The sequence below is a fragment of the Tiliqua scincoides genome, chromosome 1 (assembly GCF_035046505.1).
Source record: "Tiliqua scincoides isolate rTilSci1 chromosome 1, rTilSci1.hap2, whole genome shotgun sequence".
NCBI lineage: Eukaryota > Metazoa > Chordata > Lepidosauria > Squamata > Scincidae > Tiliqua > Tiliqua scincoides.
Genome location: NC_089821.1, coordinates 127,027,643 through 127,053,771, shown reverse-complemented (window position 1 = coordinate 127,053,771; position 26,129 = coordinate 127,027,643). Strand labels below are relative to the sequence as shown.

Below are 26,129 nucleotides of genomic sequence, written 5' to 3'. Positions count from 1 at the left end.
GCACAGGCAGTGAGCCAGCACGCACTGTTTGGTACTGGGTTCTAAATTGTATTAAAGCTTACAATTTGAGCAAATCTTTATAGGAATACCCTATTTAAATTTAGAGGAGAAACAGTCCATTTGTGTACATAACAGTCACTGAATTGGACTTTTACTGCCAATTTTTTTTAACACATATTTGTGAGATTCCACAGAAATTAAAAGCATTTCAAGTCTACACAGCTTTTCTCCAAAATCTTGACAGCAGCATTCTTAGAAAATACATCCCTTGACATTCCTGTATGCAAACATACATATAGATACAAATACACACACAAATAAATACTTTGACATTCAGAGCAGCTAGGGTCACATTAAAACACACACACAAGATGATCATACTGAAGATTTCTGGTACAATAGTGTTCCCTTTCTATAAAACTGGACTGGGGTTGGGCATTGTTTGAGAAGCTATTGGGAGGCACATGTCGACAAGGAGAGTTACAGTGAACTTTGTGAGCATGGCTGCAATCTCATAACTTGACATCACAGTCTTTTTAAAAGGGGGACCGGGTGGTTTTTAATAATATCAACTATAGCACATTAATGTACACATTTGAAATAACCAAAATATACTGAACACAGACAGACGCTGTTTCACAATGTAGACGTTTGTTGAACAGTACATGCACGTAAGGCCTCTAACACTAAGGAAGCAGCATCATTTTTTCTTCACAGCAGAAATATACTTGTCACTTTATCAATATACTGGAAGAAAGCACAAATCCTGTTAAAAGTACATTTGTACAGTGCAATCAATATGAAAAATACACAAGAACAGATGCAGTATATCAATAAATTGCTGAAGCAGCAACAAGCCCCCTTTTGGGCCACTATACTGAGGTCATCTTTAAGTCTCTGTCATTTTTTAAGTCGCAACTTGAAAGGGAAAAAAAAAACACCCCAAAATGTCACAATAGGTATATATTTGAGTTCTCAGTATGGCTTACTAAAATGGATTTAATAATTTCCAGTGGATGATGATAAAGATACAAAATTTCATACAAACTGGTTTTGATATGAATCACATATTTCCTGTCCTAAAAATGTGATTGGATGACATTCTTTTTGTGCCCTTGTTGTAGAGAACCAAAGAAGACCAGGCCATTGTTGGACTCCATTTTGTGGTGTGGTCTCCATTTTGAGCAAAAGAGCTGAAGCTGCAAAATGCCAGCAGGTGTGAGGAGGTTAGGGAAAGTGCAAGGACCCTGTAGATTCCAGCTTGTTGCTTTAAGAAGGCCCTTTATTGTTTGCATCTTTTTGCCTGCATCTACATGTAACTATCTTTTAGCCTTTATTTGTTTTTAACAAGTTTCCCTCTTACCTCATTTTCAAACCTGCCTAGCCTGGTTGACACAGAACATTGTGTCTCACCTCTGTGACTGCTAACTGTATGCTGTCGGCATCCAGAATCCCTGGGATTCCCACCTGGGGCTCCCACAACACATTTAGAAGAGAGGCTCTCCAAGGCAGCTCCTCTCTGGTTTTAGCTTTCACACTGGTAGTAACTACTACTATTTAAGGTGAGTGGGGGGAAGAAGAAGGGTGCTGTGTTTAGGACCCCCTTCCCTTGACCATCACACACAGAGCTTCCTTTATTTAAATTAGAATACCATTATTGAAAATCTTTCTGGAAAAATAATCTCTGTAAAATACAAGCTGCTGGTTTCTAAAATACAGAGTTATGTTTGCTGGATTCACTATTATCCTCTTTTTGTAGTCACTTAATATGCGCAAATAAAACAAATGTAATCTTTAAAAAGACCTAATTCTGGAACCTGAGGAATTTCAAATTGTGTCGTTTTTCAAAATTAAGGTCTTAGAAATGCAAGTATTTCATCTTTTGTTCAAATAATGATTTTCACAAATGGTGTTCAAAGCAGAAGAAACCCCAGCACAGTCTACTGCAGGACAGAGTATACTGCTGCTGTGATTTGGCTATAAGGAAAAAGCAATAAGACTTGTTTTACTTCCAGAAGATTCATACAAACACCTGTTTGTTTTTCCATTGTTTGTCTAAGCATTTAGAAAATAAAGAACAAAATTAACTCTTTGTTCATCATCATAATCATATTCTTAGAAGCCCACTCACTAAGTAAAGTGAACTTGAAATAAATTGGGCTGTGTGAGAAATTCAGTATCATTCCACTTTCCCTCTGAAATTACTAAGAAAGCCATTTGGCCCAAACTTAAACTTAATTCATAGGCTTTAAAAAGTGACATCCCATTACATTATCTTTGAAAGAAGAGAACACCACAGCATGGTACAGAGGCCAAAAGTGACAGAATTATGCAAATTAGTTTCTTAATGAGAATAAAAACTACATACTTTGATAATGCCATACCTTCTACCTGCATAGTTTCAGATGCCATCCCCACCTATGTATGAATACTGTACGTATAATTTAATGGCCACCCAGAACAGGCAATTTAGGTAACCATACATATTGCAGACACACAAAAATATCAATTTGAGAAACCTTTAAAATGAACTAAAAACAATGTTGTCAGAATACGAAAGGGTAGCATCTAGTTGAAAATTAATACATTCATATCTCATTGAATTTAAATGACAAATCCATGACTGTGAATGAATAAGCAATACACTTCCAAGAGAGGTATCATTCATAAATGTTATGTTTGTCACATGGAGAATCACAGATAGTTGCAGATTCACATAAGCGTACACTAAGCCAAGCGTTTTTACATCACACACTCCTAGTGTGCAGAAATAGTTGCTCCCTACAGTATCAACGCCTGGCTTATTCACAGGTAGTTTACAGTAATGAAAATATAAGGACTAATAAATGTTTATAAATACAAACACAGCAGATGCGTGTATTAGAAGATCCACACGCATTTTATAATGTTGCTTAACATCTGAAATAGAATCTTTAATACCATTTACCTTATTTGCAGAACATTTACCCCAACTGTCCACATCAGTGCATAGCGTTGACATTCTTCCATTCAGTTTAGTCTGCATTAAGCTTTTAAGGGACTAAAACCAATGTATCGGATTATATCTTAGAGTGCACAATTGCAAACAAGAGGCAAAAATGATTTTTGTCTGATATTTGTGGTATTCTGACGCTAACTGAAACATAAACAGTCAAAGCATTCTATAGCTCTGCAGCTATCCATTATATTTCTGATTAATATACTATGTATACATATCTATATAGCCCCCTTCTGAGATTACAAAAATAAATTATCAGATACTGTATTAAGGTGGTCAACCTCCAAAAAGGTTGCTCTGTTTTTCTGCCTGGTATTCATTAGTTTAATTAGTTTTACTGGAGAAACTGAGGAGTGCAAAAGACTACGACTTTGTAAATTGGTTCTGTGACAGGAAGATTCCAATATTAAGTTACTTCTCTGTTTTATGGTCTGCCCTGAGTCCAACTAGATCTGTCCAAAGACGTGGCTTATTTTGTAAAATATACTGCCCCACTTGTACCAAATTATAGGATGTATCCCTCAGTGTATATTTAAAGTGCTCTTTTCATTTAGCTACAAATATGAAGACTGAAGGAATGTCTCTTTTCTCAGCCTTAACTGCAAACTCCTCCTGCCCATCTCAAACATGTGATTCATCTAGGTCAACATCTGTTTGCCCCACCTCCACGTGTGTGAAACTAAACTGGCTGGAAAGAAGGGGATTCTCCATCCCGTTATCCTCACTAATGTGAAGGACAGTATCTTCGTGCTGCAACAAGCTGGTGGTTTCTAAGCCTGTAAAATCTTCACTGTCAGAAAGTGGAGGGGTACTGGGTGCTTGGGCTGACCTTGGCTCCAGATCCTCCTCCTTTTTTTTATCCTTTTCAGCAGAAAGTGTCTCTATCTGGAAAGAAGAGAGTTTACATTCAGGCTGGAATTCTTGGGAAGAATCAAGAGCAACGAGATTCAGAGCAACACATGTAACTATTTGTTTACAGATCAACAGTTATTTGCAATGCCGCTTAAACAGTCTGGTCTTAAGGCTACAAACTCCGCAGACTCCTGTAAAACAATTAAAAAACGCTCAGTGTTCCACAGATATCCAGCTTCCAAACTATATTCATCTTTCCACCACTTCCCATCTTCCTTGTCTAGCTAACTGCACCTGGATAGAAGAGCATTTACAGATGATCACTTTGGACAATTAATATATACAGGAACAGAATATTGGTGTAGTAACTGCAAAAGCTATTATTTGTACCCTATTACTATTTATTGTTTAATGTAATAACAGTTAATTATGATGAATGCTGAAGAGAGCTGCATGAAACTGATTTGTTTTTTAACAAAACAAGTCTAGCTATTATAGAATGCCCTATTAAAGGACATTGTTGTGACCTAAGTAGCACTGGAAGATTATTGTCCATTGTGTGGGGACTAATTTCTGCACAATTTTCACTGAATAGGGCCATGCTAATATGATGTTATTAAAAAAGAAAAAGAAAAACCTCCTTTTTATCATTGTCAGGAAGCTCCCTATCAGTGCAAGCCTATGCATGTCTATTCAGAAGTCACTCCCATTGCGTTCAGTGGAGCTTACTCCCAGGAAAACATATAAAGGATTGCAGCCTATGTCTCTTTTTTTATCAGTTGAGATATAATACAAACTAGTTTGCCCAAACATTCATTTGAACCAGGGTTTCAAATTCTACTTGGTGACCACCCACAAGCCATGGTTTTCAGATAGTGTTGGTTCAGACAACATGACAAACCATGATTAAATTTGAACCATCTTAATGAGAAAATGTGAACCAGTATATTCCAGAAGCAACAGCAACATGCTTTCTGGCTTCTCCACTAAGTTTACCTGACTAGTGACTTGACTGTGGAGATCAGCCACAATAATGGCAGGGGAGGATGTTGGACCAGGTTTATTTGCAGCTTCTTGTTTGCCACCTTCTGCAGGGCTGCTTCTCTTGCTGCTTGGTTGCTGGGCTGCTGTAGGTGCTGGATCTGGTGTTGTAGCTGATGCCTCTGACTGAGCTTCAGTGAAGGTCACAGATCGCTTTTGATCCACTGCAGGATAAGCAATAAGCAATAGCAGATACACAAGCACATACACTGAAGAATAAATCTGAACCTATCTTACCAATGTACATGCAAAGAAAATCCTATCCTCTTCAAAAAAAAATAACCAAGAGTATTTTTTCTTTATCAAACCACCACTTTAAGGAAAACAGGTGGCTGATAGCCACTATTTTTGTTTCCTTATCTGATCTTGGAAGCTAAGCAGGGTCAGGCCTGGTTAGTACTTGGATGGGAGACTGCCTGGGAATACTGGGTGCTGTAGGCTTATACCATAGTCTTTTGAGACTGAAGGTTGCCAACCATCCTTAAGTAGGCAATTCAAGTATCCAGATCAACAGCAAAAACAACCCATCTCCACAATGGAAGAGAATAAATCTCACTGGGTGACCTTCAACCAGTACCTACATTCAGCCTAACCAGAGTTGTTGTGGAGATAGGGGCAAGGGAGGAACCATATATACTTCTCTGGGTTCCTTAGAGGAAATATAGGATATAAATGTAATAAAAACAATAACAGCATATATGCAATTGTCTCAAGAAATGAAAAGAAGGGGGGATAGGAGCCAAGAGGGTAAAACCCAGAGAGCAGACTTAAATGGGAACAACAGTTTAGGCTGGCACTTGTTAGCCTAAGCCAGGGGTGTCCAAAGTTTTTGGCAGGAGGGCCACATCAGCTCTCTGACACTGTGTTGGGGGCCAGGGGGGGGGAAAGAATTAATTTACATTTAAAATTTGAATAAATTTACATAAGTTTACATAAATGAATATATTAAAGATGAACTTATATGAATGAATGAAGGTCTTGCAATAGCTCAATGCCTATAAAAGGCCTTGCACAAAGCAAGGCTGGCCTTTCCTTTGCTGCCGCTGCTGCATCACAGATGTGAAAAAGCAAGCAGTGGAGGGAGCTCTCATCCCACAGCTCACGTGAGAGGCCAAACAGTCACCCTCATGCTGAGAGAAGTTGCGTTGGGCCAGTGTGTGCTTCAACAAATCTGCAGAGGGCCAGAGGCTCATTGGAGACTGGGGCTCTCTGAGGGCCACATTGAGAGGCCTCGAGGGCCGCAAGTGGCCCCCGGGCCGGGGTTTGGGCACCCCTGGCCTAAGCAATAGGCTATCTTTGAGGACACATTCCTGTCTCATAGATGTTTTACTGGTAGTTATATTACACAGAGAGATTTTGAGTCTCACTCTCTTATATGATTCAGTCCCCCATGAACTCGTAATTTGCCGAAGACACACAGGTACAATAATTTGAAGAAAACAGAAACTTAGGGCACAATTCTAACCAGGTCTACTCAGAAGTAAGTCCTATTGTGTTCAATGGGATTTACTCCCAGTAAAGTGAGGTTAGGATTGCAGCCCTAGGGCCCAATCCTATCCAATTTTCCAGTGCTGATGCTGTTGTGCCAGTAGGATGTACGCTGCATCCTGTGGTGGAGGGGCAGTCATTGGGGCCTTCTTAAGGTATGGGAACATGTGTTCCCTTTCCATGGGGCTGCATTGTTGCTACCCCAGAGCAAGAAAGTTGGTTGGGATTGAGCCCTTAGTCATTTCAAAAAGAGGAACAAGATGATGATGACGACACAGGAGCCTTGGAGAAATGCTCACCACTTGGTTTCGCTTTGGGCTGTATGCTTCTACGTGTGGTAGAAAGACGTGCTCCATGACGACTGCGAGGTTCAGTTTGGGTTTTCTGGCGTGATAGGAGAGGCCTTCTTAGCTACAAAACATGTGCGGGAGCAAGCGGACAATGAGGTGGTTCTGAAATACCTCTTGGTTACTCAACATGTGTAGAGAGCCCCTTGCTGTTTTAGTAGATATGCTGATTTGATTACTAGGGAATTCATTTGCTATAATGACACTATAATAAGAATAATATGCTTATTCTTATTTGCTATAATAAGAATAATGGGGTGTAATTTATACCTATAAATTTATGATGTAATGCCCTCTATTCAGGCTCAACAGCGACAAAGCATAGCATTCAAGAGCTGACAATCTGCTCAATCTGATCCTTGGTGGATTAGAAGGTTGGAGTTTCACATGTCCCCAGTTTATAAGTTGATCAGTGTTTATGTATCACTTAAGTGACTAAAACAGTGGATCATTATGGTAGGATGATCACTAGCATGGTTTCCAATCTAGAGCCTGTTAGCTCTAGGTGTTTTCCTGCCAGAAGATGATCATACTTTGCCAGTTTACTCTCTTTCAAGGATCACGCTCAACTACCTGGGCATATTATCATACAGTCTTATAAACCCAGTTATTTTGGAACTGTTGAAATGTACTAAAATGAGATGAACTGAAGACTTAAAACCATATTAGCATATCTCTATGTGAGACTTATTCTTATAGTCAAACAACTGATTGTTGAGACAGCATATCTCTTCTTGGATTGCACAGTGCCAAGCTTCTGCTGATTGCACTATATTGCCCTCTCTTTTGTTGGACCTCTCCTCCCTGGAAGGCAGTGTGGCTTTCTGTATCTACCACTATTCCTTATGCAAGAATCTCAGACTTTTCTTTGTGTAAAATTGGGGTGAAGACAGACGAAATCATATATGGAAAGAGAGGTTTGACACATATTCACATCCCTCACACTTATAATTTTTCATTTTTATAATTTTCACGTTTTCCTTTAGTATTTTTCACCTCAAAGCAAATTGAGGGAACCTCACCAGATTAGAGAACTGGTGTTGAGAGAGTATATTTGCGAAGGGCAGGAATCTGTGAAGGAATGGAATGGTTGGGTTTCAGGGGAAGGGACACTGTGAGGAACACTTTTCTTTGTTCTGACTTCAGCAATCTGGCCTGAACCTCCTCCCCTATAGAGGGAGGAAAAGCTCAGGCAAGATCTTGTGGTGGAGCTGTGTGCTTTTGGGCCAGAGAAATCTAGTTTGTACCACACTGTCCACTATGGTGCCAGGGGACAGCAGAGAACAGCTGTGCGCAACACATGTTGCACACCCAGGAAACAAGAAAGGGATGAGAAAAGCAAGGTGACATTCTAAGAAAAGAGAACTTTGTGTGGTTGGGAAAAGCAGTGGGAATGGCAGTTAAAAGGGCATTGGAAAGGAATGTTGGGGAGAGAGACAGTTTCTTTAAGGCAAACTGCTGGTCAGATACTTTGGTAGGAGCTGAAGTACATCAGAAGTATTTCCTGAAGGCCATCTGGAAAGCACCACGGAGGAGCAAACCTACTGGAAAATATACTTTAATACTTAACTTTAACCCTCTGTGGGCTTGGCTCACTGTTTTAAAGCTTCTAATAAAATTCTTTACAGCACAATCCTGTGCATTTCTACTCTGAAGTTAGTCCCACTATATTCAAGGGACTTACTCCCAGGAAAGTATGCATAAGATTGCAGCCTTAGAAGCAATCATACTGTGTTAGTGTTAATTGATGGGGACCAAGCGCTAACCTGGCAAATCGTTGCTATTGAAATTGGCCACTGTATGTTACCAAGTGGAAAGGGGGGTTTCAGCACCCCTTTTGCATTACAGCACCCCTTTTGCTTTGGATACAAGGAATGATGGCTGTCTTCTTGCTACCTTCTCATTTCTGCTGATAGCAAGTTTATTCTTCTCACTGGTGATTTGTTTATTGCATGTGGTTTGTTTTCTCTGTCCTATTTATTCTTTCATTGCTTTGTGTTTATATTCTTCGATAGGTACAGCAGAAGTGCATGTACGTGTGCATGTGACTGTATGCAGTGCTCTGCCTTTAATTAACTTATCCATTACAGTATTGCTTCTAGTACCAATTTAGTCAAGATGAACAGCTTCCTATATCTGGAAAGCTAACCTAGTGAGAATTAACACAATCCATTTGCATGAAAGAATCTGTTTTAGGACAAGGGAGGCAACTCCCATGAGGGGTTGGACACACTTCTGTTATTGAGAGAATGGACCAGATTATTCTCATCATGTCAAAAACCATCATCCCATTACACCTATCTGAGATTTGTAAGGCAGATACTGAGATAGAAATATGCTATCATAAAAATATATACTCCTAATGATGTCATACTGGTTCGAGCAACTTAACTGCTACACAACTCCTGAGCACACTCCACACACACATGTGCACATGCACACACACACTTCAGAATCAGTTGTTGCACTTTCTTCTTAACATCAAACATTACTGAGCTCTGGCTGACATGAAATTAAACTTCTACTGCATCAAACCAATTCTTACAGTTAGCACTGTCTACTATGTAACCCCTAACCAAATTCCACAAAAGAAAAGGTAATAAATTATTTCATTCAATAGACTCCAATGTGGTGAACTTACCTGTCTCAGACCTCTTTTTCTTCCTAATGGTTGCTGAAGGAGGAGATTGTGGTGTCCTGGTTCACTCTGCACACTTGCTACCCTGTTAAGAATCAAGAGCATCATTACTACTCTAAAAGAACATAGAAAATTAGTTTCTTTGCAGTCATGATTAACACTAATGGCATAGTCACTTCAAAGATCATTCCATCTTTGAAGGCTAGGGGAATCACTTATTTTGGAACTGGGATAGGAAGAGTAATGGCATTCATGACTAAGCCACATACTGGTAGCATCAGATCTCAAAACGGAGATATCAGTATTCAGCCATGTGACAATGCATCCCAGCCCACAATGCATTTTGCCCTTTTACATCATAAAGGCAAGATAATAGTAAGGATGCTATTTTATTATCAGAACATCAAATCTGCTTTTGTCCAGATTAGGGTAAATGTGGGAACATTCATTTTCCTTGCTGCTATATTTAAATAGTGATGGAAAGTGCTGGAAAGTGATGGAAAGACTGGAAAGTGCTGGAAAGCACTGACATAAGGGGTTAGGATTGCGCCCTAAGCCATTTCTGCCCAACTTTGCATATATGCAATAGAGACCAAATGTATACACCTCTGAGCTGGGCAAAAATGGGTTAAAAACCATTTCTTCAATCTGTTTGCATTATTTTATAGCATGAAATTCTAACTTCCCATATAACTGGAGACGCCTGCCAGAGTTCTAGTGAAGATTTGAGACAGAAAGATTTTCAGTAGTCAGTAATATTGCTAAAGTTAGGATAAATGGTAATTCAGCCTCTTGTGCATCCCAACCATATTCAGTATTCTTTTTTACCATAAAGTGTGTTAAAGCAAGCATGCTTTTTAAGAGCATATTAACTGAAAAATAATATATTTTCTCTTCCCTAAGTTTTGTGGGCCCTCTTGGATTTCTCTTACTAATTGCAGTATATGGAAGATGAGCCAGTTAACTTATAAATATTAATATACACATTCTCCCAAGAAATCAAACTAAAACATCTTGGAGAACACCAGGACAATAATGGTAGCAAACAATTAAGTTAGCAAGCTTAGAAGTTAAGAAGTTAAGTTCAACAATTAAGTTAGCAAGTCAGAAGAAAAATTAAGAGCTTTGATATTCCTTCATTTAGTCTTTGCCTAACCCTTTCAAAAGCAATCAAAGTCAATAATAATGGTTTCCAAGACAATACAGTATAAGATTTATAATGGCAATAGGTTACATACCAGATCTTTTAGGTACTCTTGTACTTTGGAAAGTGCTCAGTGATGGTACAAAAAATAAATAGTAAATATATAGTCTCCTAAGGGCGCAATCTAGAGTCACCCTTGGGCCGGTGTAAGTCCCTTGCCGTAAAGCATGTTTGCACCTCCTCTAATGCGTGCTGGCCCGCAGAGGATGAGCTGACCTCAGCCGACACAAGGCTCCGGGGTGGGCAGGGAGGGGGTGGGCAGGGAGGCGTTCTGGGGCAGGGGAAGGGCGGTCCCGGGGCAGGTGGGCTGGGAGTGGGCTCTTATGCCGGATCCCAACCCCAGTTCCTGAGCACCTCTGGAGGTGGCACAAGTCCAAGGAGACCCATTGGGGCTGCAGTGGCTTTGGGGCCCTATCTTGCACTGGCCTGTCTGTTCCAGCGCAAGGTAGGACTGCGCTGCACAAGACATAATCAGCTCAGTTTAAATTACTTATATAAGTTTTGTGCCTCTGCAATTACTCAAGAACCTGCTCTTCCCATTAGTGATGTAAGAATTTGGATGCACTATTATAAATAGGCATGCAGGGGATGATGGCTCATTCCATACTCATTTGCCTCTCCTCAATCCTTCCCCTCCATACAAGAATATTAGATCCTATTGGTGGTGCAGCTTATTCCATTTCTCCAAAATAAGTGGAAAGAACATTACTGTAGCATGCAAAACAGCACCATTTAGGGATGCTGCACAGTAGGTATTTCATTTTTTTCATAAAAATTACTTTGCAAATAATTCACTAGGTAAGTAACAATAGGTATTCTACGTTCCCCTTTCTTCTTAAAACAGATGAACCCCCTTTCTCCACCCCGTACTCCCAAGGAGGTGGCAGTGGCTGTCTGGAGTGTGCTGAAAGATACGGCAGCTGTTTTTGCCACCTTGGCAACCCCATGCTCCAGGTAGCTAAGGATTGGGCTGCCCCTCACTGGAAACAACCCCCTCTACCTATTATTAAATTGTCCCAGACAAATAATGTATCCAGTTACTTATAAACCTCCAAGGCAAGAGTGTCAACTATTTCTCTTAACAGATTGCACGATTGTTGTTCACGGACCAAGAAGAAACATAAGAACAGCCTCACTGGATCAGGCCATAGGCCCATCTAGTCCAGCTTCCTGTATCTCACAGCGGCCCACCAAATGCCCCAGGGAGCACACCAGATAACAAGAGACCTCATCCTGGTGCCCTCCCTTGCATCTGGCATTCTGACATAACCCATTTCTAAAATCAGGAGGTTGCGCATACACATCATGGCTTGTACCCCATAATGGATTTTTCCTCCAGAAACTTGTCCAATCCCCTTTTAAAGGCGTCCAGGCTAGACGCCATCACCACATCCTGTGGCAAGGAGTTCCACAGACCAACCACACGCTGAGTAAAGAAATATTTTCTTTTGTCTGTTCTAACTCTCCCAACACTCAATTTTAGTGGATGTCCCCTGGTTCTGGTGTTATGTGAGAGTGTAAAGAGCATCTCCCTATCCACTCTGTCCATCCCCTGCATAATTTTGTATGTCTCAATCATGTCCCCCCTCAGGCGTCTCTTTTCTAGGCTGAAGAGGCCCAAACGCCGTAGCCTTTCCTCATAAGGAAGGTGCCCCAGCCCTGTAATCAGCTTAGTCGCTCTCTTTTGCACCTTTTCCATTTCCACTATGTCTTTTTTGAGATGCGGTGACCAGAACTGGACACAATACTCCAGGTGTGGCCTTACCATAGATTTGTACAACGGCATTATAATATTAGCTGTTTTGTTCTCAGTACCCTTCCTAATGATTCCAAGCATAGAACTGGCCTTCTTCACTGCCGCCGCATATTGGGTCGACACTTTCATCGACCTGTCCACCACCACCCCCAGATCTCTCTCCTGATCTGTCACAGACAGCTCAGAACCCATCAGCCTATATCTAAAGTTTTGATTTTTTGCCCCAATGTGCATGACCTTACACTTACTGACATTGAAGCGCATCTGCCATTTTGCTGCCCATTCTGCCAGTCTGGAGAGATCCTTCTGGAGCTCCTCACAATCACTTCTGGTCTTCACCACTCGGAAAAGTTTGGTGTCGTCCGCAAACTTTGCAACCTCACTGCTCACCCCTGTCTCCAGGTCATTTATGAAGAGGTTGAAAAGCACAGGTCCCAGGACAGATCCTTGGGGCACACCGCTTTTCACCTCTCTCCATTTTGAAAATTGCCCATTGACACCCACTCTCTGCTTCCTGGCCTCCAACCAGTTCTCAATCCATGAGAGGACCTGTCCTCTAATTCCCTGATTGTGGAGTTTTTTCAGTAGCCTTTGGTGAGGGACCGTGTCAAACGCCTTCTGAAAGTCCAGATATATAATGTCCATGGGTTCTCCCACAACCACATGCCTGCTGACCTTTTCAAAGAATTCTATAAGGTTCGTGAGGCAAGACTTACCCTTACAGAAGCCATGCTGATTCTACCTCAGCAAGGCCTGTTCGTCTATGTGTTTTGAGATCCTATCTTTGATGAGGCATTCCACCATCTTACCCGGTATAGATGTTAGGCTGACCGGCCTATAGTTTCCCGGGTCCCCCCTCTTTCCCTTTTTAAAGATAGGCGTGACATTTGCTATCCTCCAATCTTCTGGCACTGTGGCCGTTTTGAGGGACAAGTTGCATATCTTAGTCAAGAAGCTGGACAGCAGATACTGGAATTTAAATGAGTCACAACTTATTAATTACAAAACAGTTGCTGCAAGTTTTCCTATTATTATACTTCAACTTATCTCTTGCAGCTTAAATGCATTGTTATTTTCTTATCCTGAAGCAAGTAAGGTGAGATAAGTTGCTTTCATTTACTTAATGAAGCTAGTAATATTGGTGAAATTCTGTGCCAGATTTATGTCTCAGGTGATGCTGCTATAGCAACATCAAAGGCTCTATGCTATTGCATCTATGCATGTAAACGTGTAGCACTGAAACTGGATAAAGTGGTCTAGCTGAAACCTATTCAGTACGAAGTAAGTTATCCTTGTTTACTATGTCTTTGTAGCAGTGCCATATTTCCGTGCATTTTCTTTACTAAATTTTTTATTAAATGCAAGTGTTGTATAAATGTTGAAAAGGAGTCCTATTTGGTAAAGTAGCTTTGAATGACAGTAAACCAACACTATTACCATAGTTTTGCCTAAAATTTTAGCATCACTTCCCATCTTTTGTTCATTATAAAGCTAGAAATGATAAACCATAATTTTGATCTTTCCACACGAATTGGTTGTTTCTTTCTCAACGGTCAATTCTTTTATAGACATTGTTCCAACTGTCTCTTTTCTTTCATTCATTCAAAGTTACTGGACTCCCCCCACATCACAGCTTTTGACCTTGCTGAAGATCCTCCATCCTCAGCAACGACTTTTCAGGGACGCTTCAGTATGGGGAAGGGGGCAGTGAAAGTGTGTTCTGCTGGTGTATGTTGTGCCAGTGGTACTCTGAGTGTCACCTGTTGTTTCTGATTTCATTAATGATTGGCTTATCAATTCATTAGGTACATCTTTATTCTCCTGAATCCTAGATACTGAGAGCACAATATTTACATGCCTGGTTTAAACCTCACTTGAGTGTGTATAGAAATGTTTATCTTCTGCTATAGTAATGATCTCCTTAGCATCTATTTATATACAGTCATAAGCCACTTAATGACGGACCACATATATGATGGTGGTCAAAGCACAATAAAGAGGCTCTTAATGAGGCAATCACATCTCCCATAGCCTGCAGCAGAGTGACTGTTTACACAACAGAGAGGCTCTTAATGTAAAGAGGCTATCTCCAGTAACCTGTGCAACCAGCTAGTGTCTTTACACAACAAAGGCAATAGATTGGACTGAATGTTCACTTAATGATCTAATCGCATAACAACTGGAATAATATAACATATCCCTGTCGTTAAGTGGCGCATACCTGGAAAAGGAAAAGGCCAGAACATCTTTCCTATTCCTAACAGGCTATTACTCCTTTGCTTGCAACAGGAATTCATTTGCCTAACAAATGTGGACTTTTCCCCAGACTACATATTTCAATGCTTTGATTTTCCATTAACGCTGTAATGCTCTATGTACTCCACTGCCCTTTCCAGAAGATGGGTGCCCAACCTGTGGCACAAATGCAACAAAAGATTTTAGTGGCACTTTAGAGAGCAGCATGAGCAGCAATATATCTGGCAGGCTTGTGCCTGTCAAGCATAGGGACAGACCTGTTGGATACCCACCTGCCTCTCCTACACTGTTCTTCTGCTTGCTCTCAACTCAGTATACCGTGGGTCATGGGTGGATGCAACACTACATATACTTTGAACACCATTTATAGTACACTTGCCCGAAAAATTAGTCACTGCTGCTGTAATGCACCCCGCACTCTTCTCATCTAGAGATAGCAACACTGCATGGTACAGTACACAAATATACACAAATATAGCAACGCCAACTAGAGGGGGGGCAGTTCTATACTCCAGGTACTCTGGGAAATGTGTGGCTACTGCCAGTCTAACATACTGCCTTCAGAGGTTAGATACACAGGGGGGAAGGGGAGGGTGACTAAAAAGGCCTCCCTGTGCAAAGAGAACCTCTCTTGAAACAGCAGAAGCTGTTTAGGATAAAACACACTTGTAAAATGCCCAAGCTTGCCTAGCTGCAACAACATTTTCTGGATTCTGGATGATTGACAAGTTGCCATAAGAAGAAAATTTTCTTACTCTCTTGTTTATGCAAACATCAGTTTTTTTGTATTTGTGTTTTTAAAGAGAGTAAGTCTTTTGGGGACCAAAAACCATTTATTTATTTAGCTATGTAAATCACTTTGTGATTTTTTTTGTTGAAAATAAGTATATAAATATTCTTAATAATAATAGGTGTTTAATGTTTAAAACTCTTGCTTTCACCAAAGGAAAATACATTTTCTGTCCCACCCTTTCACACTACTTATCACAGATCTACCCATCTGCCAAGGCAAGGGACAGCAACATATAGAACTTCATGAATTATGAGAATGATCAGCATGGCACATCCACAACAGACATAATTTCCTGTTCTTAAAATCTATGACAAAACAAAACGAATAAGTCATTCACAAGAATCCCTCTCAACGTTTCCTCATCTTTAGATAGGAGCAGTAGAGGAAGCAGTAGTCGTATGGCTGATGTTAGTGTTAGAGCTTCCTGTAATGAGAAACAAGGACTTTGGGAGTAATGTATGTCTTCCCAGCTACCCGAGGATCAGTTGAGAGGTATCAGAACAACAGAACACTTAAGAATGATTAAAATGACTGAGCTGAGTGTTAAAGGTGCAGTCCCCCCTTTTAAATATTAAAACAAATATCATTTAAAAGCATATCAGCGTCAATGCTTGTATATACGCTCTCCTGTTTTCAAAGCAAATCATGTCAGATGCCAAAGTTCAGCACCAATCTGGAATCAGACACCATACACAGTTAAATAACTGTTGCTTTCTTGGAAAGATGGATGCATAAGGACCGGCAACACACTTTTCTAATAAACAGGGATTACAGGAAGGCCACTTTTCTTAGGAAAGGAGCTGGGTCATTCTTACAAGCAGAGGCAGCACTAACTTTGAAAATCAACCTCTTTATCATTATTATACAAGTCACAAAACAAATAATTATAAAAAATGAAGCATCTCCTGATTATGATACTATAAATAAATAGAAATAGAGGACTATTTTAAAAGCCCCCAAACTGATACCTAAAATATGAATTTAAGAATAGGCAATAATGAATGTTTCGTACATCCCTGTCGCAAAAACTAGGAAGAGGAGGAAATTCCACAACAGAGAAGCTAGCAGTTTGGTTTAACAAGTTTTGTTCCTCGCAGAAAGAGCTTTTAGCCAATATAGATTGCTGGCATTCAGAGCTCACAACCGAAGTAGGGTTGCTACACCTTTGACTTGCAGGCCTGATCATCAATGAAGAACAAGAAACAGGAATGGAGAGAGAGAGAGAGAGATAATCAAAGATGAGGAGGATAAAGACAGTGAATACAGGGAGCAGGTCGTTCCCCAGCACAGACACTGACATATAGGAAGTGTTAACACTGTACCTAGAGAGGCTGCCCTCAGCGGCCAGGCCTTGGGAGTCATCGAGGACATTAGGTTCACTGCAGGTGGGGCAGGGAGGTGAAGCATTTAGGGAAGAAAATATAAAAAAAATAGCATGCAATCGTCTCTGTGTTCAAGGAAAAGAGTATCAGACGAAGAGTAAGGAAAAGAAGGACAGTAAATTGCTCTTGAAACTGGGTTCACTGAGGAGTAAGAACCAAAGTCCTCAAGAAAGACTTCCTTTTCCAAAGTACCTCCTACAGATGGAAGTTATGATGCATAAACATCTCTAGATATATGCAACACATCATCACAATTTAGTGACAATCTAATTTTTTTTTTAAAAGAGCAGGGGAGTAGTATTCTTAACATCTCTGGCCCCTCTTTTTTAAATTGTACTTTCTTTTTCATTATGGAACCTCTCCCAGATCCCATAATGAACATTTCACTGGAAGACATGGTTCATAGCAATGGGTGTGCCTTTGATAGGCATGACTAGATAAACACCAGTGCTTCTCAAATGATTTGGACTCAGGATCCGCCTTCTAAATGCCCATCTTCCAGGCCTGCTCAATACAACACCATTTTTTACCCCCACATATAAGAACCTTACTTGCAGAGATGCAGTCAATTCTAAAAACAAGGATCTGTGAAATGGGGAAATAACCTTACACAGAAATTAGGAGAGGAACTTCCAATTCCCTCCTAAAGCCACTCTCAGGGAAGAATCATCAGAATATCATTGGAAGCAGATGTGCTTGAGCTCCCTTTTGAGCTCAGTGGAATGATGGGGCAGTCACTCCCCACTAATCAAGTGGGGATTAGTGGGTATCCTCTGCCACAGTTCCTTCAACCCATCCAGTTCTACAAATTAGGTTTCATCTGCTGCAGAACCCTCCCCTGGAATTGTTATCTCTAACTTTTGCCTAGTGTCTCAGAGAAGAGCTTTCTCTTCCCTGAAGGAAATGCTGCCTGACATTCCAAACTTTGGCTGCTACAGGGAAGAAGGTGTGGTCTGCCTCAGGATCCTCTCTCATAAAGAGAAAATTTCTCCTCTTGGTATGATGGGGTGGACCCACTCCACAGCTTGAAAACTTGACCCATTGCAGCTGCAATGGGTCAACCTGCAATGGGATTTGCTGGCACAAGTCCGCATTGATCTGTGTTGGTGGATCCAGACCAAGAAGGTGGATAGGATATGGCGCGTGCTGGCATCACTGATCCCATGCCCCTCCTGGGCTTGATTCACCACCCCTGCTCCTATTGCTACCTTCTCCCTGCCCTGTTCTATCCCTTCTCCGCCCACTCCCTGTCCCTGTGCTGGACTTATCTGCTCTGGTGGGCGTCCCTGTATGCACTGGCACCAGCAGAAAGGTTTCAGCCTTCCTGCGAGCACTGCTAGAACTAACGATGTTGCAAAACGCTTTATGGCATTTTTGTAGTGGCTTGTGCCAGTAGAGTGCATGCTCCACGGGTGCAAGAAGACCATAGGATTAGGCCAAAAACCAAAAATGCGTGCCTTAACTTTCAGTGACTAACATGGTCTCTCATCAATCAACCAACCATTCATTGATCAATCCGCTGGTTAAACTGATCAAAGTGTACAGCACTACTACATTTATTTAGTAGTAAGCCATTTTTGATTAATGCTCAATTCTGTTTTCAGACTTGCAGAAGTTTTTCTAATACTGTATCTTAATATACAATAAGTACAGTTTAGTCAAAAATTTCTGAAAGTCTGAAAAAAGAAATGACCATTAATGTTAAACATGATTAAGAGCCCAATCCTGAAGTCCGCGGCATGGCTCCGCGCTGCGGACCACAGTTGCAAACGTGCTTACCGCCGGGCTCCCGCCAGAGCAAGCCCAGCGCAGGCCGGCTGTCTCCCAGGTTCTGCAGCTCCGCAGTCTCCCAGACCGCCGGGCTGTGGAACGAGAGGTGGGGGTGTGGCCGGGGCATGGGGGAGGTGTTCCGGGGAGGGGGGAGGTGTGTCAGGGGGCGGGTGGGAGGCGAGTCAGGGGGAAGGATCCGTGGAGCAGAGCTCTGCAGGATCCAAGGCGCTTGTGCAGGGCTGCGCACCCTACACGAGCACCTTTACTTTAGCACCAACCTATTGGTCACCACTAAAGAGAGTAGCCCCATTGCAGGGCTGCTTCCCTTACTTGGGGGAAGGAGATGAACATCCCCTTCTCCTGAGGAGCCTCCTGAGGAGCCTCCGTGTGGGAGGCGCAGGATCCGGCGGGAGCCTCCGTGGAGCTGCCGAGTCTGGGCGCTGCAGGCAGCTCAGGATTGGGCTGCCTGACAGGTTTTGAGAAAAAAAATCTTAGAGCCTGACTCTATCAGGTGTACTGCCCATGCTCCAGCCCCGTTGCCAGTGCTGGATGTCGTAAAAGTGCCATAAGGCACTTTCCTGCCAGCAGGAGACACCCATCATGGGCGGAGAGGTAAGTGCCAGTTCGTACTGAGACTCAGGATTGGGAATATGCAGGACCAGGGTGCTAGGCTATGCGTTTCCCCACCAACTGGCAGGAAGGCTTTTCAGGGTGGATGGAGGGCAGGGAGAAAGTGGGGAGGAGCAGAATTGGGCAGAGGGAGGGCGGGGTGGCAGTAGAGGCTGCTGCAAAATCCTATGTCCCTTCCTGAGCCAAGTTGCCCAACACAGGCCTGAGCCAGCTCAAGAGCTGGTGCAGATCCAAGGAGACCCACTGGGGCCAGTGGTGCTCTGCCTGGGGTAAAGGAACAAATATTCCCTTACCCTGAGGAGACTCTGGCAGCCTCGTAGGATACAGCAGCAGCCATTTCTGTGCCACTGTGCACTGTGGCAGCACTAGAGCTTAGGATTGGGCTGTCTGAGCCCTGTTGATATACCATAACTGCTCTCATTCATGTTTATAAACTTTGCTCATCAAAATTTTGTTTTGAAAACCTAACCAGATGAAGGGCACAAAATTCATGATCAGGATCGCCTATATTTTTTTTAAAAATCTAATAGCAGCTGAGAAGTCACAGGGAAACTCTGAAGTGTTTTAGGCCTTAACACTGAGAGAAAGAAAAGGATGTGTTGTTTTTCTAATTAAAATCACCCCCTGCTTTTTGCCCAATGGGGAAAAAAAAACATCCAGGAACTCCTATGATACCTGTCTACTTCCCAGGGCAAACAGAGGTTGCAGCGAATGGTTTTAATTAGAGACAAAGCATCATGAGGAACAGGGTTAAAACTCAAAACTCCCTCCTGCAGTTGTTTATATATATATAAAGCATCATGAGGAAAGTTGTACATCCTGGTCACAAATGTCCAGCATCATATATATATATATTTTAAAGTTGGAGATCCTGGTCACAAATGCCCAGCATCAGATCTAGTTGTGTTCTAAGTGTTGTGGTCACATGCAATGATTGTGGGATGCACAAATAAGTTGCTCCCCAAGACTCAAACCAGCATATTTTTCATATAACAAGTTGTATCCGAAAGTTTCATTTCTCTTTTTGCATAAAAGACATTGTAAGTTGATTCCATCTTATCTTGACTACCTTGCCTTTTCACCATGTACAGACAGCTGAGCAAGGTTTGTCTAATTATTGAGTGAATTTCTCACTGTGTGAATGGATTGTCAATATCTTAACTGAATCTACACTAAACAGGTTCAAGCTAAGGGAAGGGTGCTGTAAAAGGCCAGTACATCTTGCAGCGCTTGGTAAAAGATAGGGAATTTAAACTTTGAGGGTGAAAACATAAAAAAGGTTATGCTGGACTAAAGTTACATTTCAAATTCCACATCTCTCTCTCTCACATGCACAAACATTTGTGTACCACGAGTACAATCGGGTTTTCCTACTGTCAGCTACGGGACAGTTAGTGCTCACATATTATTGCCATTCAAAGCTGTCTGTAGGACTCAGGGATAAATTTCACTGCCCAATTTAAAGACATCTATGCGTTCCCACGTATCAGTGGGAACCAGTGTTGATCTATGTAAATACTAGACAAGAACAGTAACAGTTGAAATTGGCTCAGAAAGAAGAGAAGTCAACTGAGAAGTACTGTGAGACTGCAACAGAAGTAGTGCAGTCATTGACAGATCCACCTACAAGCTAGTTGTGTGCGTGTTTTATTTTAATTTTGTATTTGCAAGTATCTTCCATCATGAATTTGATTCAACAAAATTTATTTCCATCCTTAGAATGTGCGGTGAAAAGTGACCTAGAGAAGAAAAATTCTCTTGATCCAAATTGCCTCTACCTCATTAAAAAGAAATACCAAAATGGCAAAAAAGAAGGAAAGTAAACATGTCCTTAAATCAATGATTCCCAACTTTTAGGAACCCACAGACCACTGATGAAATCATTGGAATTGTTGTGGACCACATGCAACTCTCTCCATCCCAAACACACACAAAAAAATGCAATTCAATTTGATAGCCCATGGGGGAGTGCTTGGTGGCCAGCTATGGGGGGGATCCATTCTTTGCTCTCTCTGGTGGTCCATAGGGGACCATCTCACTGAATGAGTGAGACTACTCAACAGTCTACCAGAAAGGGTGCAGAATGGACCCTCCCGCAGCTGGCACTTCAGCACGTGCTAGACCACCGGGAGGGCAGAGAACGGTCTATCTACAGCCACATCTGACACTTCAGTGGACTATGAGGAATTGCTCACTTGGTAAGACACTGAAAGCGATTAAAGGTGATCATCTTTTTTTTTTTCCTGAGACATCACAGACCATTTCTCAGGGTCTCATGGACCACCTGTGGTCCCGAGACCACAGGTTGGGAACAGCTGCTCTAAATATAAGATCACAATTATTATTACTGCAATACTCACGTACTGACACTCGCATGCCTGTCGTATCCCTTTCAGGGGAAGCCAAGATTGTACTGCCTAAGATCTTATTTATTTTGTCCTTGTAGTAACCACTGTGAATTATATCTGTGAATTATATTACTGTATATTATACCTGTGGAATTTCTGTTCTTGTGAGAAATATCAGGAAATGTGAAAAAGACCATTTGGTTACCTTTGGCTGGGTAACATGCCCACCTCAGCCTGAGGTGCAGACATGCTGGAGAGATGGCTGGAGAATCGCCTCCTCCCAATGGCACCCATAAGGTATGCTTCTTGTTCACTTACCACACTGGGCATGCTCACTGAGTCATCTAGAAGGAATTAAGAGCACAAAGTAAATGGACCCATGTACATTTAAGCCTTTCAAATGTCAACAAATCCCTTAGTCTGTTCTTTTGGCTAAACGTTTTGTGGCTGCTGCTGCCCATACTCAAGCTTACAAACATAGACAAGCTCTCTCCCCATAAGAGAAATAACAAACCAGAACCGTAATGGGTTCAAATATTTAAGAAGATAATTTTCAGTCTCAGCTGAATCCATTTGCATTTGCCTCCACTAATAATGCAATAAACTGAAATCAACTAAAGCTAGGCAGACTTGGTTATTTTACATGAGCAGTAGCTCTGAACAGCACAAGGCATTCTTTCCTAATATACCTGTAAAACTGGCAAACCGAAGTGAAGTCCTATGAATACCTATAAATCCCCAAATACACTGTAAAACTAACAAAAGAAATATTTTAAAAGTGTAAAAGATTCTCAAAACTGAAAAGCAAAATGAAAACAAAACAAACTGCCCCTGAGCAGAGTACAAAGAAAACACAGAAGATTAAAAATAATTCTGCTGAGGAATCCACAGTGGTCTCTTGCTTTTCAGTTTATACAATGCAGGGTGGTCACCCAAAGACAGGTGGAAGGTTCTGCACTCCTCACCCACAAGCCCCTTTTGCTTTTAAAATACAGTCACTGACTGCTTTCCATGGTATACGGATTTAAACTCAGATCTGCTGCAATCAAGTCTAATTTAGCGATATGAGTGAGCGCTAACTTTCTTCATCTTCTTCATCTGTCCGACTTAATGTATCCTGGGAAGCCTGTTGGGAAGGCTCACTGTCCTGTTCCCAGACAGTACCAGTGCCAGTGTTGGAGCGGGACATAGTGGCTAGGCTCAGGCGGTATGCAGAGGTAGAGGTGCCCACAGTGCTGATAGAAGTCTTCCCTTGGTAGGCTGCATTGATTAAGGGGAAAAATTATAGTTACAAATAATGGAAACCAATGTTAGCAAAGAACTACTGTTGTTTTTCAGACCAAGATCTTAGCGATAAATGACCTACACATTATAAATGATCATTTGTGTAGATTCTGCACCATTAATAAGATAAAGTAAGAAGGTATACGCTTAGGAATGTATGTATTATAATTTCATTAGACTACAAAGTTACAAGAGACACTCTACTAACTGGGTAAATGCTGTGTTAGAAGTTCTCTTATGCTTTACGAGATTTTGTGGGCATTATTATTTAATGAATCGATACCCTGCCTTTCTCCCGACTAAGGGCACTCAGGTTGGCATTAGCAGCTATTCAGCATGTTACTAAATTCAGCATTTTACAGAAGCTCTGCAAATAGATCCTTTCATGCTTCAGCATTACAATTTGTGTATGGTTAATAGCCTTGTTATTCATGCTGCTGATTTTTTGTACTTTCTCTGTTAGATGCTATATAGTAAGGTATGTTCTTGACTGCAAACCATCCTGTTCTGTACACACTCTCCCCCCATTTGCCTTTCACTTTCAGATCTCCTCACCTGACCCACTATGCACAGCCTCCTTGAGGATCTTTAGCTCATTGTTGAACTCTGCAATGAGGGAGCTCTTGCAGAGAGGGCGTGGGATGAAGCGCCGCTCAAGCTGGTCAGCAATATGCTGTCGGGCAGTCAGCTCCTCATGATTCTCAGCTGGCTGGGCTAGCAACTGGGGGGATGGGTGAGAGTGGTGAGAAAGAGCCATGAAAAACCAAGAACACCAACAAATTATTTCCTAAATGTTAAAGGGAGGAGCCATAGCCTAATGGTAGACCACCTGCTTTGCATGCCTAAGGGACTCGGTTAAATCTCTGGCAATTCAGTTAAAATAGTCTTAGGTTACATGGCAGAGAAGACCTTCGTGTTAGGTCCTGGAGGGCTACTGCCAATCAGAACAGATAATACTGGCACAGGATTTGCAAGCTGCAGCCCGTAAGTCTTGTTCACCTCTATATATTGGTCTTTCATGGCCTGTGATTTGGGTTCAAGCTATCTATCGTTCATGTGTTCACCTCAGATTCGTAGAGCCTTTACACTGGGTAGGTTTAATATCTTACCTACAAATGTACTAAGAGCAAGATTTAATAGGCCATTGGAAAGTCCCCAGTCATGTTCTTGCGACCTGACCTCAAAAGAGTCCTTGACCCATGTACTTTTGTATTGTACCCACTGTATTGATTTACGCCATCGATTTCTATATCCATTCCTGGAAAATTTTCATGGTTCAGATACAGACTTGGTCCGGTACTTGTTGGACAGGAGAAATGAGTGCCGCTCATCAAATGTAGCAAAATATATATTTAAGGCACTGTCGAGGCGTAAATTCCTCTGTATTTCTTTGCCTGATCAATGATTGGCGGCTACCTTGAATGTTTTAATTTTGTCTTCTTGCTGGATTGTTTATACCAATAAAGGTGGAATGAATGAATGAATGAATGAATGAATGAATGAATGATAATACTGGGCTAGATGGACCGGTAATCAAACTCAGTGGTTTGCAACCAATGTGTAGTGCTCACAGAAGCAATGTTGCTGGAAGCCACCTTTCCCAACACCTGCTCCCTACTGAAGCTCCTAGTGAAGCCTTTGCCATTGGGGTAGTCATTGCAAAAGTCATTTGCAAAAGCCATTGCCAAAGTGTAGGGGAACCACATCAGCTGCATGGTATGCAGTCGGGGTAGGGCTGCAGAGGAAGGAGGCAATGCTTGGAAGCTATGAGGGAACTATCTGCTGAGAGAGTGTGCCTCAACCCTTAGCACTAACTTTTCAGGTGTTTGGAAACATCCATAGGGAGAAGGGGTGGAGAAGACAAATTCTGGCAGCACTGCTTCCGCAAGCAACATCTATGCTCTGGATGAAACCAAATATGAATCAGTTTCATACAATCATGATTTTGCTTGAACTGCAGTATTGACTGCTTTTTGAAGCCTTTTGAACAGTTTTCTCCTGTATTAGCAAGGATAAGTATTTGTACTCAAAGCTGTTTTGACTTGAAAGGATACATTCTCACTGTGAAGACAGCTGTGCTGAAAAGAATGGTCATGTTTCTTCTTACTTCCTACCAGAGAGACTGTACACCTGGTTTAACAATGTCAGTCTGTCAAAGGAATGAGGATTAACATTAGACATGCTTTACCTTGCACTGAATGAAGGGTCGAAGGAGGACGAAGATAGGGATTCGGGTACGAACAATAAAATCCACGAAATCCCACAAGGCTAGCCCTCCCACTTTTCGCAAAGCCATCTCTTTGACCTGCAGACTTAGCCAATACCATTGGCTGCCAAGCTGACGTTCAAAACACACAAGGATCACCTTCAGAGCTAGAATTAAGACAAATGTCAGAAGAATCAAAAGGCTGTGCAGTCACAGGAAAGCCAGCCATTTACATACACATATTTATTCCATAGTATAAGGATCACATGTGCCAACTTGCATGCAAACACATGTGCGTAATCTTTCCTCATCAACTTGCCAGGGAATCAGCCTGTTGAAAAGGCAATATATTTGGTGATATTTTTGATCCACAAAGTTGCAATACACATATCCATTCTGACCTCTAAATCCAAGCAGAAGCAATATGTACTCTTACACGCTCAATATTTTATTTCTGTATGTTTCCTTTAACTGAAGGTGTGCAGGAGAAATGCATTTAATCACATGCACGTGGTGCTAGGTGCCTGCTTGGATAGCAAAGGGCAGACTAGTTAACTTGACTATTTCCAGGACTAAAAGCAAGAGACCACAGATCAGGTCAAGACCAGGAAGGCCACACTTTCTGATTAAAAGGCCATGTAATCAACCCCCACTTTCTTAATCCATGAAGCTTAATGCTCTATATTCGAAAAGAGCTTGTTTACTGCAGAAATGTTAATCACATTTTCATGGCTCCAAAATGCAGGTTTAGCTTTCCAGCTCTGAATGCTGCTGGAATAGCACATTTTGATGGTTTATATTCACCCCTCGACACTTTCCTGGATTCCTTGGTTTCCTTTGTTTCTTTTCTGTTTCAATTTTGCCGGGTTGAAATTCTCACTCACCCAAGTAGGCTGCCTGACTAGTGGACTCAGCTAGACCTTCCTTACGCAGGTCCTTCCCTGCATCCCCTGGAGTGGAGCAGTGGGCAGGGGAGCTCTCCAACATGAAGTTCTTACTTCGGGAAGTACTGATGATGCGAGGTGGTAGCAAGATATTAATGACTGTCTGGAGCAACAGGAGAACTTCAGGCTGCTCCAGCCAAGGGCTGTCTGAAGAACATCAAAGGGAAAGGACAAAGAACAGAGATCAGGCCC

The 26,129-nt window shown here is 41.7% G+C and overlaps 1 protein-coding gene across 3 annotated transcripts in view; it reads right to left on the bottom strand.

Annotated features, from left to right (window-relative positions):
* Positions 1-3,619: 3,619 nt before the first annotated feature.
* UNC80 (unc-80 homolog, NALCN channel complex subunit) overlaps positions 3,620-26,129 on the bottom strand; it is a 168,147-nt gene continuing 145,637 nt past the window's right edge. For 2 of the 3 annotated variants that reach the window (XM_066636717.1, XM_066636716.1), the window contains 10 exons: positions 25,878-26,084; positions 24,976-25,160; positions 23,343-23,508; positions 22,584-22,763; positions 21,709-21,847; positions 16,696-16,752; positions 9,368-9,449; positions 6,679-6,790; positions 4,847-5,055; positions 3,620-3,883 (listed from right to left, as the gene is read on the bottom strand). In XM_066636717.1, coding sequence (XP_066492814.1) covers positions 3,620-3,883; positions 4,847-5,055; positions 6,679-6,790; positions 9,368-9,449; positions 16,696-16,752; positions 21,709-21,847; positions 22,584-22,763; positions 23,343-23,508; positions 24,976-25,160; positions 25,878-26,084 — 1,601 coding nt within the window. The remainder of the gene's footprint in view (positions 3,884-4,846; positions 5,056-6,678; positions 6,791-9,367; positions 9,450-16,695; positions 16,753-21,708; positions 21,848-22,583; positions 22,764-23,342; positions 23,509-24,975; positions 25,161-25,877; positions 26,085-26,129) is intronic. The other variant, XM_066636718.1, reaches the window with a different exon arrangement.